Source organism: Phyllostomus discolor, chromosome 10, assembly GCF_004126475.2.
Source record: "Phyllostomus discolor isolate MPI-MPIP mPhyDis1 chromosome 10, mPhyDis1.pri.v3, whole genome shotgun sequence".
Lineage (NCBI taxonomy): Eukaryota > Metazoa > Chordata > Mammalia > Chiroptera > Phyllostomidae > Phyllostomus > Phyllostomus discolor.
The window spans coordinates 6847908-6861593 of NC_040912.2; the positions used below are offsets into that span (position 1 = coordinate 6847908).

General features: G+C 53.8%; 1 protein-coding gene across 1 annotated transcript in view; it reads left to right on the forward strand.

Annotated features, from left to right (window-relative positions):
• The first annotated feature begins 979 nt into the window (after positions 1 to 979).
• The window catches only part of DPY19L1 (dpy-19 like C-mannosyltransferase 1), a 60748-nt gene continuing 48041 nt past the window's right edge, over positions 980 to 13686 (forward strand). Inside the window, exon 1 of the mRNA XM_028525689.2 lies at positions 980 to 1391. Within this exon, the coding sequence (XP_028381490.1) occupies positions 1109 to 1391 (283 nt within the window). The 5' untranslated portion in view covers positions 980 to 1108. The remainder of the gene's footprint in view (positions 1392 to 13686) is intronic.

Genomic DNA, 13686 nt, shown 5'->3' on the forward strand with positions numbered 1-13686 from the left:
TGGCTTGAATTTCAAAACTGGGACTCATGGACAACTCGTGGAACGAGCCCATTGGACAGAGCAAGGACTGGAATTCCTCAGTTGTTATCCAGGAGGCTGCAAGGCTTTGCGCAAAGAACGCGGAGGAAGGGGAGGAGGGGTAACTGGGACCCGCCCGGATTTTCCCCCTCCTCCCTGACTTCCTTTACTCCCGTATTCCGAGGCTTGGTGAAAGAAAATGCGTTTTCAACTCAAGTTTTGTTTTAGCAAATAAAGTTCTGTTTTCTTTCTTTTAAGCCACAAGGTTACAGCATGGGAAACCGAGAATGTTGCTGTCTTTGTAAGTCGGGTTGCCCCGTCCTTCGCAAGTCACCCTGGGGGGCTGCACTCCTCAACCTTCTAAGGTGCAAGTCCGCGACTAGGGGAGGAATGGTAGTGGGGTGAACGTGGGACGGGGCTCGACTGGACCCTCTCTCTCGCCTTCCAGCGGCGGGGCCCCGGAGGCTGCAGAACGCAAGCACAGCGCCCCCGCACGGTCGTTCCCCAGAGCCTCCTCCCGGGTCCAGACACCCCGCGCCGCGCCTCCCGTCCACGCGGGCTCCGCAGGGCTCCACGCGCAGCCTTAATCGGGTCAAAACTTCGACCCGCGGCCCCGGTGCCGAGAAGGCCCTGCCTTCCCGCCACTCGCAGAGAGACAGGCGGCCGCACCCGGAAGGCGGTCAGTGCTCTCGCCCCCGCCGGCTTCCGCGCGGGTCCCGAGCCGGACAGGGGTCGCAGGGCGGCCACCGGGTTGGCTCCCGCCCGCGCCGGAAGTCCGCGCGTGCGCGCTGGTCGACCGGGGCGCGCGTCCGGCGCGGAGGAGCGGCGGGGGCGGGGCCGCTCGCAGGGTGTCCCCACCCCCGCCCCCCCGGCGTTCCACGGTCGCCGTGACAACCGGAGCAACGGCGGCGGGCGCGCGGGTCCCGCGCCGCCTCCCGGCCGCAGCGCCAGGCAGGCAGCCGCCGCCCGGCCTTGCAGCTTTCCCCGCCTCCTGGCCCGCGGGGAGGGACAGACCCGCCCTCCGCCGAGAGTGAGCGGCGCCCGGGCCGCCGTCCGGGCGCGCGCAGCCAGCGGGCGCGACTATGCCAAGATGGTCCTGCAGGCGCGGAACAAGCACCGCGACGCGGCCCCCAAGCCGCCCCGCGCCTCGCGGTCGCCTCTGAGGGGGGCGCTGGGCGCCGGGGACCCCGGGCCCGAGCGTGCGCCCGCGTCCCCGGGGCGCAAGGGCGCCGCGGGCAGGAAGGGGCCCCGCGCGGAGTCTGCCTCACCGCCCTCCGGGGGCGGCCTCGGGGGGCGCCTGGCGGCCGGGCTGCGCGGGGCGCTGGGCCTGCGGCGCGCGGGGCGCGGCCGAACCTGGACCACGCTTCTGCTAGGTGAGCAGCCCCAGCGCGCGGGCGCCGCCGGACGCGGAACTTTGAGCCGCGGGCCCCCCTCCTCCGCTCCTCTCCCGCTTCCCTGCCGCCCAGCCCCGCCCCCGGTCCCCGCCAGTTTGCAGCCCTCTCCGACTTTTCCTGGGACGTCCTCATCTCCTCCTCCCGTTCCCTCGGCTTTCCCCCGGCTCAGGCCGCCTCGCTCCCTTCCCACTCGCTCTCGGTCTCTGCTTTTTAAAAAATGGCCCCGTGATCAACAGCTGCCCGGCCGGGCCGCGGACGGGCAGGTCTGCGCTAACCAGACTTGGGCACTGGCGATTGGCGCGCACCGGCCGCCTCGCGGTTAAATCGGCCCCTGCCTGGGAGGGTGCTTTGCTTGGGGTTGGAAGGGATCCGTAGAGCCCAAAGCCAAAGCACCTTCCCTGTCCTAGAAAGTTGCTAAACTTATAATTAAATTTTAGCGTCCTTGTTCTTCCTGGCCTCAAACATTGCCGGCGGCACTTTATTATCGATTCCCCTCGGCAAGTCACTTTCCAGCGTGTTTTGGGCGCCGGAACCTTAATCCTCCCTGCTGACAGGAACGTTTGGTATGGAGGTCTCTCCTCCCCTCCCGCTTCCCTGCACCAACCAAAATGATGATGCGAAAGGAGGCGCTGAACAAAATAAAGTTGAAGCATTCCAGGTCGTGGACCCGACGTCAGGTTTCCTTTGTTTTCTGATACGCATTCCGATAAGGCAAGTTACAGCAGTTTGGATAATAAGCTTAGTTTTTTACGTCAGCCAGTGAAATGCCCTAACGCCGGTATTATATAATTCCATTGATGGGCTTTGGCTACTGAATTATTTAACTATTGGCGATTTATCTCTTAATAGTCTTTCATATTCCCTTAATGACCCAAAAGAATCTGGACTTCAATATAGGCCGAGGAGGAGAACACAGCATATTAACTCCTCCTGAGACCACAGCCACTGCGTTAGAAGCCACTCAGTTATAAACACCCGGTCATCGCTGTGTGTGTGTGTGTGTGTGTGTGTGTGTTAATGAATGGGCTCAGAAAGATTGGTATTGTTATTGGGGTCCTTTTTTCCCATTGTAGAGTCGAGCGTAGGAAAATTCAGAATTTTAGTGCTGTACGTTCTTCCTTTTTTTCAGTAGCAAGCTTGCAAAACCTTACTGGTGTGTGGGTGAGAGGTAAGTTCACCTTGGGGAGGCAGCATGGTATAGGGGATGAGACGCACCAGTGTCGTTCACAGTGGCGAAGTTTGGTGTAAGTTTCAAGTTATTTCCCTTGCGAGCCTTTCCTTCCCTGTGGCATGGGACTATCGCCTCCCTGCATCACGGGCCTGTCCTGAGGAGCAGGACTAGAGGGTGGGGTAATATACGGAAAGGGTCTTTGCCTCTAAAGCGTTAAACACGTTGTAGTTGCAGCTATAAAGTCTCGTGCATAATAAGTGCATTCTGGTGACAGGATGAAGCTGCATTTTTCTCGACTGGCCAGTGCGAGCGTTAACAGCTTTCTAGTCACACATGGAAGGGCGTCGCTCCGTCCAGAAGGTTACAGTAACACGTCAGGATAATAACCTCTGGCATTTTCACTTGTGCCCGTTTTCTTGTAATTGCATTTTCTTCAACTCTTTTTATACTGGGTAGTATAAATGTGGGTTTAGGGGTCCCCGTACTTAAATACAGTTGTATTGCTGTAACAGCGTGGCACTTACTGGACTCACGCCTTTGGCTGGTGGCAGGCGGTGTGATGAAGGAACTGCCCCGTGCTCCTGGGTGTACGCTGGCCACTGGCCAGCAGGTATGTGGAGGTAGATGACCAGACCAAGGTCCAGAGACTTTCTGTCCTTGCTGACCACCTACCTAAGGCCACAGGACAGCCTGGGAGGTGGTTCTGGAGAATGATGGGGTCTGGGACATTCGGTTCTTTCTCTGGCCCTTTACCCTCAGGTCCTGCAAAGAGGAGCAGAGTGTGGACATTTTGAAAGCTGCCTCATTTCCTGTCTTCTTTCCTCTCCCAGAGCCGCTGAGAGCCGGGCCCACTGCGGGGTCTTTATTTAGTGCAGGACTTTGCTGTGACAGAATGAATGGCTTCAGTTATTGTGCTCAGTAAGGTGTTCAAGGAGTTTTCACACTCGAGGCTCCTTGATGCAAGCACACATTTTAAGAGTTAGCAACTGACGAATGTCCTTGATGCAAGCACACGTTTTTTTTAAAAAAGATTTTATTTATTTATTTTTAGAGAGGGAAGGGAGGGAGATAGAGAGACAGAGAGAAACATCAATGTGCGGTTGCTGGGGGTCATGGCCTGCAACCCAGGCATGTGCCCTGACTGGGAATCGAACCTGCAACACTTTGGTTTGCAGCCCCAGCTCAATCCACTGAGCTACGCCAGCCAGGGCTGCTAGCACACATTTTAAGAGTCAGAAACTGACGAGGGTCCCTACCCTGGTTTGTCTCCTCCTTCACTTGTGCTCAGTCCTGGTGAGGAGCTCACTAGCTATCAAGGGGGCCCTTTCCACCGTGGGGCAGTGTTAAACATTGTTTAAAAATCCATTGTAATAAACACATGTCTCTCTTACTTGGGGACAGGATTTATGCTTTACTTGATGCTAACAGTTGTACAGAAGGTTCTTGAAGTGATTTTTTTAGACGTCTCCACCAGCAGCTCCCAGTGTCATCCGGGGGAGGCCGTGGTGTGGTCCGAAGGACCGACCACAACCCACAGTAAACAGTACGGTTCACGTGCAAGTCCGCACACGCTCCTGAAACGCAGCCCTGTGCACACGTGGCAGTGTGTGTCTGTTTTGGTGTATCAGTGTCCTGGCAGGAAGCATCTACTGTTAGGACTGTTTTCAGGACTGTGAGCAGGCCTGAGGAATCCACAGAGGACCCTGAAGCACCCAGGCGCTGTGCACAGCGGGCCTGAAGGGGGAGGGGGCATCCCCAGGAGCCGAACCCCGGAGCTGGGCCTGGGAGCAGGGTGACGGAGAGGAGCGGCTCCAAATACATGCTGCAGCCCTGTGGTCTGCTGCTGCCTCTCCCTGGCCGACCCGCTGGAAACCCTTACAAGGAGCCCGGCGGTGCGATCTGTAGGGCCAGCCTCCTGGGCTGGGAAGAAAGCAGAGAGGGCCGAGCATGCACTCGGAGAGGCAGCCGGAGACGCGCCACGTGTGTGCTTACATTTAACCAAAACAGCAGTGTCGTGTGAGAATACCAGCCCCCACAGTGTGCGCCACACTCTGATTTTTCTGCCTGCCCTTTTTAAAAGCGCTGTGTGTTACAAGCCGCCACGCTGATTTCCTGATCTGCTGTGATGACCCGTACTTTGCAAACACCACCTCAGGAGAACCGAGTTCCGACTCTAGCTGTTCCGAACTTGTCAGGTGCCTGAGCAGAGCACGCGCTGCTCTGAGCCTCAGTTTACACACACGTGAAAATGGGAGGCCTGGACTGGACTGGCGGCGCTCAGCCTCAGCTTTGTGCTAGAGTCACCTGGAAATGTGAAACAGCCAGCTGGCTTGGTCAGTGACATCGGAATCCGGGGGTGGGTGGACTGGGGGACGTGTGGGTAGTTTCAACGTCTGACGCCCTGCCTCTCCCTAGAAGCAGACCATCTGGCATCCCTGAGCTGACCTCCCTGCTGCAGTAATCCCCCGGAACTGAGGAGATCTTCTCCCCCTGTTCAGTTTGGGCGCATGGTCCAGCGTACGGAAGTCTCCCCTAGCCTCTGTTGTGTGCTCGAAACAGGCTCCGAGTTGCCATTTATCATCTGTGGCTGTTACTTTAATTGGAGCCGGGAGGAGAGTGATCCTTCTCGTGCCCCTGCCCCTTATCACGAGTGGGAAGACCAAAGGGTGGCTGGAGAGGGCTCCGGAAATAACGGAAAGGGTGCCTTCTTTCCCTTGGGGAAGTGAAGAGTGTACAAGTTACGTGTGCAAACAACGCTTGTCGGCGGTGAACGACCATCGTGAAAGATGCTGTTTGAAAAACTAGCACCGTGCAAAACGCACCCTGAATAGGTGGTAAAAATTACGGTTTATCCCCTTCTGCTGGTCCTGCCTGACTCATTCCCGTCACCTGCCTGGCTCCTGAGGCCCGTGGCACCTGTACCTCTGCTCTCAGCTGGTTCTGCCCCATTTGGGCTTCACAGTCTCAGCGCCAGGACACCTGGGGTTGAATAATTCTTTCTTTGGGTGGGGGCGCTGTCCTATAAATTATGGGATGAGTAGCAGCCATCCTTGGCCTCCACCTGTTCGAAGCCTGTTGCCCCTCCCCGGTGGTAACAACCCAGATGTCTCCAGAGATTGGCAGATGTGCCTTGGGAGGCAAAGCCGCCCCATTTAGGAGCTCTGCTTTCATTGTCCACAGCTTGGAAGGGCCTGGAAGCCCGTGTCCTTGGAAAGACACGTGACTTGCAGAGGGGGAGGAAGCTAGCTGCGTGGGGCAGAGGGCGGAGTCCAGGTGTTGGGAACGGGGGCAGGTGGGGGAGACAGCCGGGCATCTCAGTACTGACCTGCATCTCGATCCTGCTGCCACACTTAGGAGATGCAGGTCTCCTAGCGCTTCTTTTCGTTGCCTCATCTTTAAAACGGTGATAATCAGTGTTTCGCCTGGCCATGGTAAAGAGTAAATAAAACGGGAAAAATCACTGTAGCCTCATTCACACCCACCGGCGGTTGAATGCCTGCCGGGCCAGGTGCTCTTTGTTAGGGGGTGCCGTGGAGAACGGGCCAGCTGTCGCTCCTGCCCCCCGGAAACGTCCGTCTGGGGTGGGGGCACAGGCATAGAAGTGAGTTGCACATGCAGGAAGTGCGGTGGAGCAAACAAGGGGTGGAGACAGAAAAAAAAACAGGAAATGCCCCTGTAAGTAGGGTCAGGAGGGCTTCTGGGGGGCTTCTTCTGGGGAGTAGAAGGCTTCCATTCCAGCTGAGACCCAGGGGAACAGAGGATGCAGGCTGGGAAGCAGCCCGCATGGGCTGCAGGGGCCGAGTCGGCCCCTCCATGAGAGGGGTGCAGACCCTGTCTCCTGGGGGAGCTGGTGTTCTGCCCAGTGTGGTGCAGGCCGCCGAGGGGCGGGCCCGAGGTTCGTGTTAGTGAGATAGATCCTCACAGCGGCTGCTAGCCCGCGGGCGCCCGCCCGGCCAGGTGGGGTCGTTTTCGACTTGATTATTTAGGTGCTTAGTCCTGAATTCTTGTTTTGCTCCTTCATCTGTTGCCATCAGATGGTACTTCACCCAAACCATCAGGACGCGACTCTTCCGGGGAAGAGTTTGCTGGTTTTCTTTCGTTGCCATTTTAATGATTGCTAGTCATCCACGTTAGCAGAAATCACAACTGTTTCTAGGTCAGCACCATTATGTGGGTCTTTGATTCCTCGAAAGGCAGTCTCATTCCATAGGAGAGGTCAATTCTGCGTGAATGGCCTTTCATAATTCCAGAATCATTGAACAGGAATACACTTAAAACAGTGGAGCAGTTAATTTTCAGAGCACACAAATCTGCAGCTATTGTAACTGTTGTTTTTGCTTCCGTGTGCTGTTCATTTTCTCAGCATTATCTCTTTCTCTCTCTTTTTTTAAGATTTTATTTATTTATTTATTTTTAGAGAGGGAAGGGAGGGAGATAGAGAGAGAGGGAGAAACATCAATGTGCGGTTGCTGGGGGCTATGGCCTGCAACCCAGGCATGTACCCTGGCTGGGAATCGAACCTGCGACACTTTGGTTCACAGCCTGCGTTCAATCCACTGAGCTATGCCAGCCAGGGTATTATCTCTTTTTTTTGCACACATATAAGTCAGCAGTCCCTACATCTTCGTGTTCGGTGCACTTCCTCACGTTTGACTCTCGTGCGGAAGGAACCGGTTGTCAGGTGCGTTTCCGGCACCGTCGCTGCATGTGACCCGTGCTTTGGATGGCATGTTGTCGTGCTAACTTCCAGCAGCCCGTGGTGACAGAAGAGCACGGCCACCGCCGTGCCCGCAGAGGCTCCAGTGTGGCTCACCACACTGCGTGGGGATGCGGGGCTTTCTCTTCAGTGGCACCGACTGGACCTGAGCCCTGGTGTCAGTCACGTAACCAGTGACTTTCAAAAACCGTCCGTCTTGACACATTTTAAAAGGGAGGCGATGGTTAGCGTTGAGAAGGGCAGGCTCTATTCCCGTTTCTGTGCCCACGCAGGTCTGCCCGAGGGTTGCTGCTCTGTGCCCGTCTTCCCGTGGGCCCCCGAGCGGCCCTCGCTGCCCCCTGGAATGCGAATGCCGCCTTCCAGCGCCGGGGCTGTCAGACCTCAGAGTTTCCTCCCGTGTCTTCGTGCTGATCATAAAGTACTTACGTAACTGGCACAGTGCTACTGTTTTCCACTGAGTTTAACGTGTTTTAAGACCTTATTTCTTATTCTTTTCTCATCTTTGATCTCCATGGAAACTAAAAATCGAGCACTTAAAGGTTACCTCCTGCAGTTTCACCAGGGAGGGGGCACGTCGGTGAGTTCAGGGGGTGGAGCTGGGGACTGAAGTTACCGTCTTGGTCTTGGCACGTCCGTCGGGTTGTAGGTGTCAGGCCTGCAGGCAGAGGCAGCTGTCAGAGGTGCACTAATGAATGGGAAGGCGATCTGCTAGTTGTCTTAGGAAGAGCACAGCACCCCGGGGCCCGCTGCTGCTCCTGGGGCAGCCACCGTTCCGTCCTTGTGGCTAACCCGTCAGTCCCCATTGTGTCTTTGCGGGACTGTTGTTGGAAAACTTAAAATACTAAGCTGTGTTTGATGATGTTAGTGGGCTGTTTGACATGGTTATAAAATTGAGTTAAAATAGTAAAAAGAGTATCACAGTTTTCTTAATCATTTAAAGGCTAAGTGAGACACTGTGACACCCTCAGCAGTTTGTGATTTGGGGAGAATCCACAGTCTTGAAATCGGGTCGGTTCCTCTGTTAATGCGCTTCAAGTCTCTTGCCGAACACGAGGGGCCTGGGTGTCTGCGGTGTATCCATGGGCCTCTTTCTCCTGCGGTGCAGGCGGGTGGCCTCTCCATGCCCCCACGGTGTTCGCTCGAGTCCTGCAGTTTTGCTGCGCTCGCTCAGGTGCACTTGTTGAGCCAGCACGTTATTTGGGACGTATCTTTTTATCCAGCTCTTTGTTCTCAAAACACTGAAATGCATTTGTTTGCAGAAGGAGCAAGTTGCTTTCTGAAAATCACTAACGTGGGTTACTGTTCGATTTAGACATATTTGTGCTCACGTTGTGTGAGGATGAGATTTTTAAAGGAAGTTAGAATGTAGTTCTTTACAAACGCATATATTGGGTAGTTATTCCGTTAGGTATTGCCTGTGTTAAAATATGTGTATACATAAATGTTCTAAAGATGTGAGAATGTATATGTTTCTTTGGTTAGATGCCTAATCCTTAGCTATTGGGGTGGTGATGCACACATTCTAGGCTCCGTTTTTATGTATTCACTGTAAACCTTTGCCCTCGATTTTTAAGTTATGTCTGGGACTTGGTCCCGCATGCCAGTGCACCCCTCCCCTCGGTCACTGGCCTGTGGCCGGCCTGTCCGGGGCGCCGCAGGCCCTCTGGTCGGGAAGCTCTGCCTAAATCCCGTCCTGGTGTCCGGGGCTGTCTGAGAGCCGGCCGGACACACTGCGTGCAGGGCGGGCACTGGGAGGTTCACAGTTGCAATACAAATGAACAATACAGTAGTTAACCAGCAATAATACAAGAATGAACTCGCGTCCTCACAGCTGGAAGCCTCCGTTTGCCCACCCCTGTGTATGGTGAGTGGGCCCTGCGTAAATATCACCTCATTGTTGTCACTTCCATTTGTAGTCCGCACCACCAGCATCAGTGATGGGGACTCTCTTGTTGGGTTGGTCCAAGTCAGCATCCAGCGTTTCTGTAGCTGGCTGTCTTCTTCGCTGGCCGCTCACTGTAAGTCCCACCTAAGTTGGGATTACATCCAGAGACCCCCCTCCCCATCCCACTCTGATGACCCTGCCCTGACAAGGCCATCACCCACCCGCCCTCTCAGGTTCCTTACAGCCCGTAGGCTTCGTGCTGTCGGAGTGCCTGACGTGCTCTCCCGTTACTTTATGCACCTAAAACCTACCTGGAAGATTTCGTCTGCAAGGGCACAGATGCTGGCTAGTATTTCCTTAGTGTTCGTCTTGGTTCCTGGGAGCATGTGTGGTGCACCTAGTAGGCATTCAGATGCTTGTTGACTTTGAAGCACTTGTTCGCAAATCTCGGTGCGGGAAAGGCGGGAGGAACCGAGCTCGCGGTCTACGGGACTGTTTTCTCTCCTGGCTCCTAGAATGTCTTCTCTCTCCGTAGTGTGCTGCGCGGAAACTGGGCTGTGTTTCGTTCTAGGTTCTGTGGGCTTGAAATATTTCTTCGTGATGCTAACTTTATTGTTCTATGGATATTTGCCTGCATGTAATGGGGCTGCTTTGGGTAGTTCAGAATGCTTAGATGTAGTTCAGGTGTTTAGCTGTTTATTTAATTGAGTACATCCTGTCATTTCTCTTACATGACGATAGTCACTTAACAATTCACTGCAGTGAGGTGGCCGGTCCAGGGACGAGAGATGTAGCCACCATGATGAACTTAGCCGGGCTCATGCGCTCGGCCTCCAGGTGCTTGCCTTCCAGCGGGGGAAGCTGTCGTGGGTGGGACTGGCTGGTCAGGAGCCGTAGTAAAGGCGTTGCAGCCGGGGTGGAGGACAAGCGTCACAAAATGGCGTGGTTGCGTCCCTTTGGCTTTTTCGGGCAGATGCACAGGCATAGCATCGGAGAGGCACTGGGTATTTCAGGGCGCCATCGCCCAGCGCAGCCTGCACAATGGCTGTGTGGCGGGGACGGACTGGAAACAGGCCAGTTCATGTGTGGGGCCCGTGGCATGAGCCCTGGGAGACCGAGGGGCAGGTCAAACGAGGGGGGATGTCGCTGGGTCTGTCCGTGTGGAGCTGCCTCGTTCTCCCGGGTGAGTCGGCGTGGGGCAGGTGTGCTCTCCATCCCTGACTCCGGCCTGTGGAGAGAAGCGTCCCCCTCCGGAAGGACCCCTGGGACACTGAGAAGCTGTTGGTCACATCGGGAAGGGGCTGACCAGAGAACTGGCCGAGGTCCACTTGAAAACCTTGCCTAGCAGATTTAAGGGATATCCAGAACCTCTCTGTCATTTTGTCACTTGAGGGTTAGGGAGGCGAAAACTCTCTCTTTAAGCATGGATTAATCTCCATCTAGAAATAAGTTGTGTTTTTAAAATTTGCAAGTCATTTTGGACTTAGAATGCATTTCTCCGTGTAAATATTGTTATTAGGTGTGAGGTCACCAAGTGCCCCCCCATGGGGAGGGAGGCAGCCCTGTCAGGGTGGCGGAGACAACTCACAGTTTGGGCTTCGAACCCCTGGGTCCCCAGAGTTCCTGCCGTTGACCAGCCGTGTGCCTGGGAGGAGGTGCCTCTGGAGGCTGGCTTTTCTCGCTCCAGTGAGAGGCCCCGTGGACCTTCAAGGCCACGACTCAGCCGAGGAATCTCAAAAATGCAGATCGCAGGGCCCCACTTCCTGGTCATCCTGATGGGGCTGGGCAGGGCTGGAGAGGGCCCCGAGGCTTCCTGCAGCTTTGGGAGGCAGGGGGCTGGGTGCTGGGTGCTGGGTGCAGAGGGAATGGGGCTTGGGAGCCCTCGGGGATTGGTCAGAACAGTAGGGAAGAACCCCGTCCCATGTTCCTGCCCCCCTCACTGCTGCTGATTCGGTGGCCAGGCAGTGGGGCGGGGCCCTGGACTTGCCTGGGGGAGGCTGTGCAAGGGCAAAAAGGAAGCCAGGACTGGCCTTGGGGGCCGCAGCTTCGAGGGGCCGGAAGGAGGTGTGTGGGGGAGCAGGAGCTCCTGCAGGACCGGGGGAACTGCAGCCACACAGCCCTGTTTCCCCCTCTGGGCACCCCAGCTCGGGGCCCCCCAGCGTGGGAACCAGGGCTCTAATTTACACTAAGTCAGTGGTGACTTTTTTAGGGGGGTAGGAAAAACAAACCATTGCATACGTGCATGTGTGTCTGTGCCCGTCAAAGTGTATCCATCTTTGGTGTGTTGTGTGGACACGAGTTAGGACTATTTCATTTCCCCTTAATAATATCAAGTCGTGCACATGAATTCAGCAAACCTCTGAGCCTGGCTGTGTGCTCGGCTGCGTGCTGGAGTAAAGTTCAGTGGTCGTTTCCGCCCTCAGGGAGTTACGCTCTGTTTGGTTTAAACAAGATTCTGATAACAGAAGAAGAACTTGCAGTGAAGAGGCCGCCCGAGTCCCAGAACACTGAAAATGAGTATAATAAGTTGACATGCAGTCCGGTACAGAATCCCCTTCACCGGAGCGCGGTCGAGTGCCCGGTTTAGTTTCCCAGCGCTGGAAGTCCGCGCTCCCAGCAAACCCGCGGCCACAGCCTCCCGGAGCTCCGCCTGGGGCTGTGGTCTCCCGATGCTGACCACAGAGCAGCGAACCTGCTTTCTCGAACACCTCTTTGTGATTGAATAAGTTTGGATTTTTTAAGGCTTCGTTTTAGGTTTTGCTTTTTAAAAAAACGTGCTATATTTACTTGAATACCTCAGAGTGGAAAATATATGTGTTAAAATGGAAAAAAAATGGACTGGCGGTTTTGTGGCACTCCCAAAAAAGTATAAACGGGTTCGATAGTCCCTTGAATAAATTTAGAGAAACCAGTTTTAACCTGCTTTGTAGTCATGAAGTCAAGAGAAGTTCTTTGGGGGTGCCTTCACAAATTTTTATCATTTCATGTGTTTATGCTTAAATCACATGTTCACAAGGCAGTAAGTATCTGCTTGTGCTTTCATTTTCAAATGACATATACATATACTTTATTTCTATTTTGAATAAATTAAAGCATAGCTCTACATTTCTGTATAAAAATAGCTTCTATAAAACATACTGTCTATATGAACAGATAAATTGCAACATTTTTCCTTTTATCTTTAATATAAAGAGAAGGGAAGGGGAGTAAGGAGGTTTTGGCCTTGGTCTGACCACCCGTCCCCCAAAGGGCCAGGCTGTGGGTGGCTCTGCCGTGCCCCTCTCTCTGCCCCCTCCCCCGAGGTGTTTCCTGGGGTGGGCCTCTGGTGTGTCGTGGGTCTGCACTTTCCAGTGCGGACCCGCCACCTGGGACTCAGCTGTGAGGATGCGCTGAGTTTAGCTCACGTGGAGCACTGAAAGTTCCTGGCCTGTGATGAGAGCCCAGATGTGAGCTGCTGTATGGTTATCACTACTCAGTGGAAGCGAACAAAGGGGTTCAGACATTGGGCACATTGTGAATGGACCCAGAGACTCGAAAGAGTGCCATTCAGATGCCCGGGACTGTCGGCCCTGGTGCCGCAGGAGCGGAGTGGAGGGGACCGAGGAAGGCGTCCAGGGCCTCCCTGTACCTCCCATCCGCCCCCTGAGAAGTCCCAGTACTCTGAGGGAGTAGGGGGTGATGACCTTCAGACATCCTGTTTCTCGCTCCAGAATTGTGAAGGTCAAAAGCCAGCCTAAAGGCATGGTGTGAAATGCACTGCTGTTCCAGCCAGCAGAAGACAGGATGCCTTCTTTCACAGAATCACTGAGTATTCTAGAAGTTTATTATTGCCAGATGGGAAGAAGAAACTAACAGCAAATTCTAAAATAGGAGCAACATTATTATTTTTAAATAATATCGTTTAATTTGGAGACTTGAGGATAAACCAGAAAAGACTGACAACTAATAATTTAGTGAATAAGCCACAAATACATACATTACAAAATAAATACAATTGAAAAGTACATTAACAACATCTGGTATGTATAATGAAAAATTGATTTCATGGATATTAGCAGAAAAAAATGTTAAATTCCCAGGAAAATGTAACAAGAAGTATGAATTGACTCTGTATTAAAATATGTATTAGCTCTACTGAAGGGATTTTTGTCAAGGCAATTGAAAAGCAAGATGAATACTCGCAGGTACATATCGTGTTTATGGATATGAACGTGCAGATTTGCATTGTAAACATGAAGATTCCTCCCAAGTTAATTCATAGATGAAATCCCAGTTATCTTTTCAAAGGGATCACCAAAGGAAGACAAGTCCTTGGTATGATGGAGGGGGCATTTGCATGCCGTGAGGGAAGAGTGGTTTATTCAGAACGTTGTTATTAGATCATTGAGAAAATAAACCCCAGATTTTGCCATGGTGGGGTGAAATCGTTAACCAAAAGGAAAGTGGATGGCAGATTTGTCAACAAGAAAGAGAATCAGAATTTCCAAAGGTCAAAGTGGCA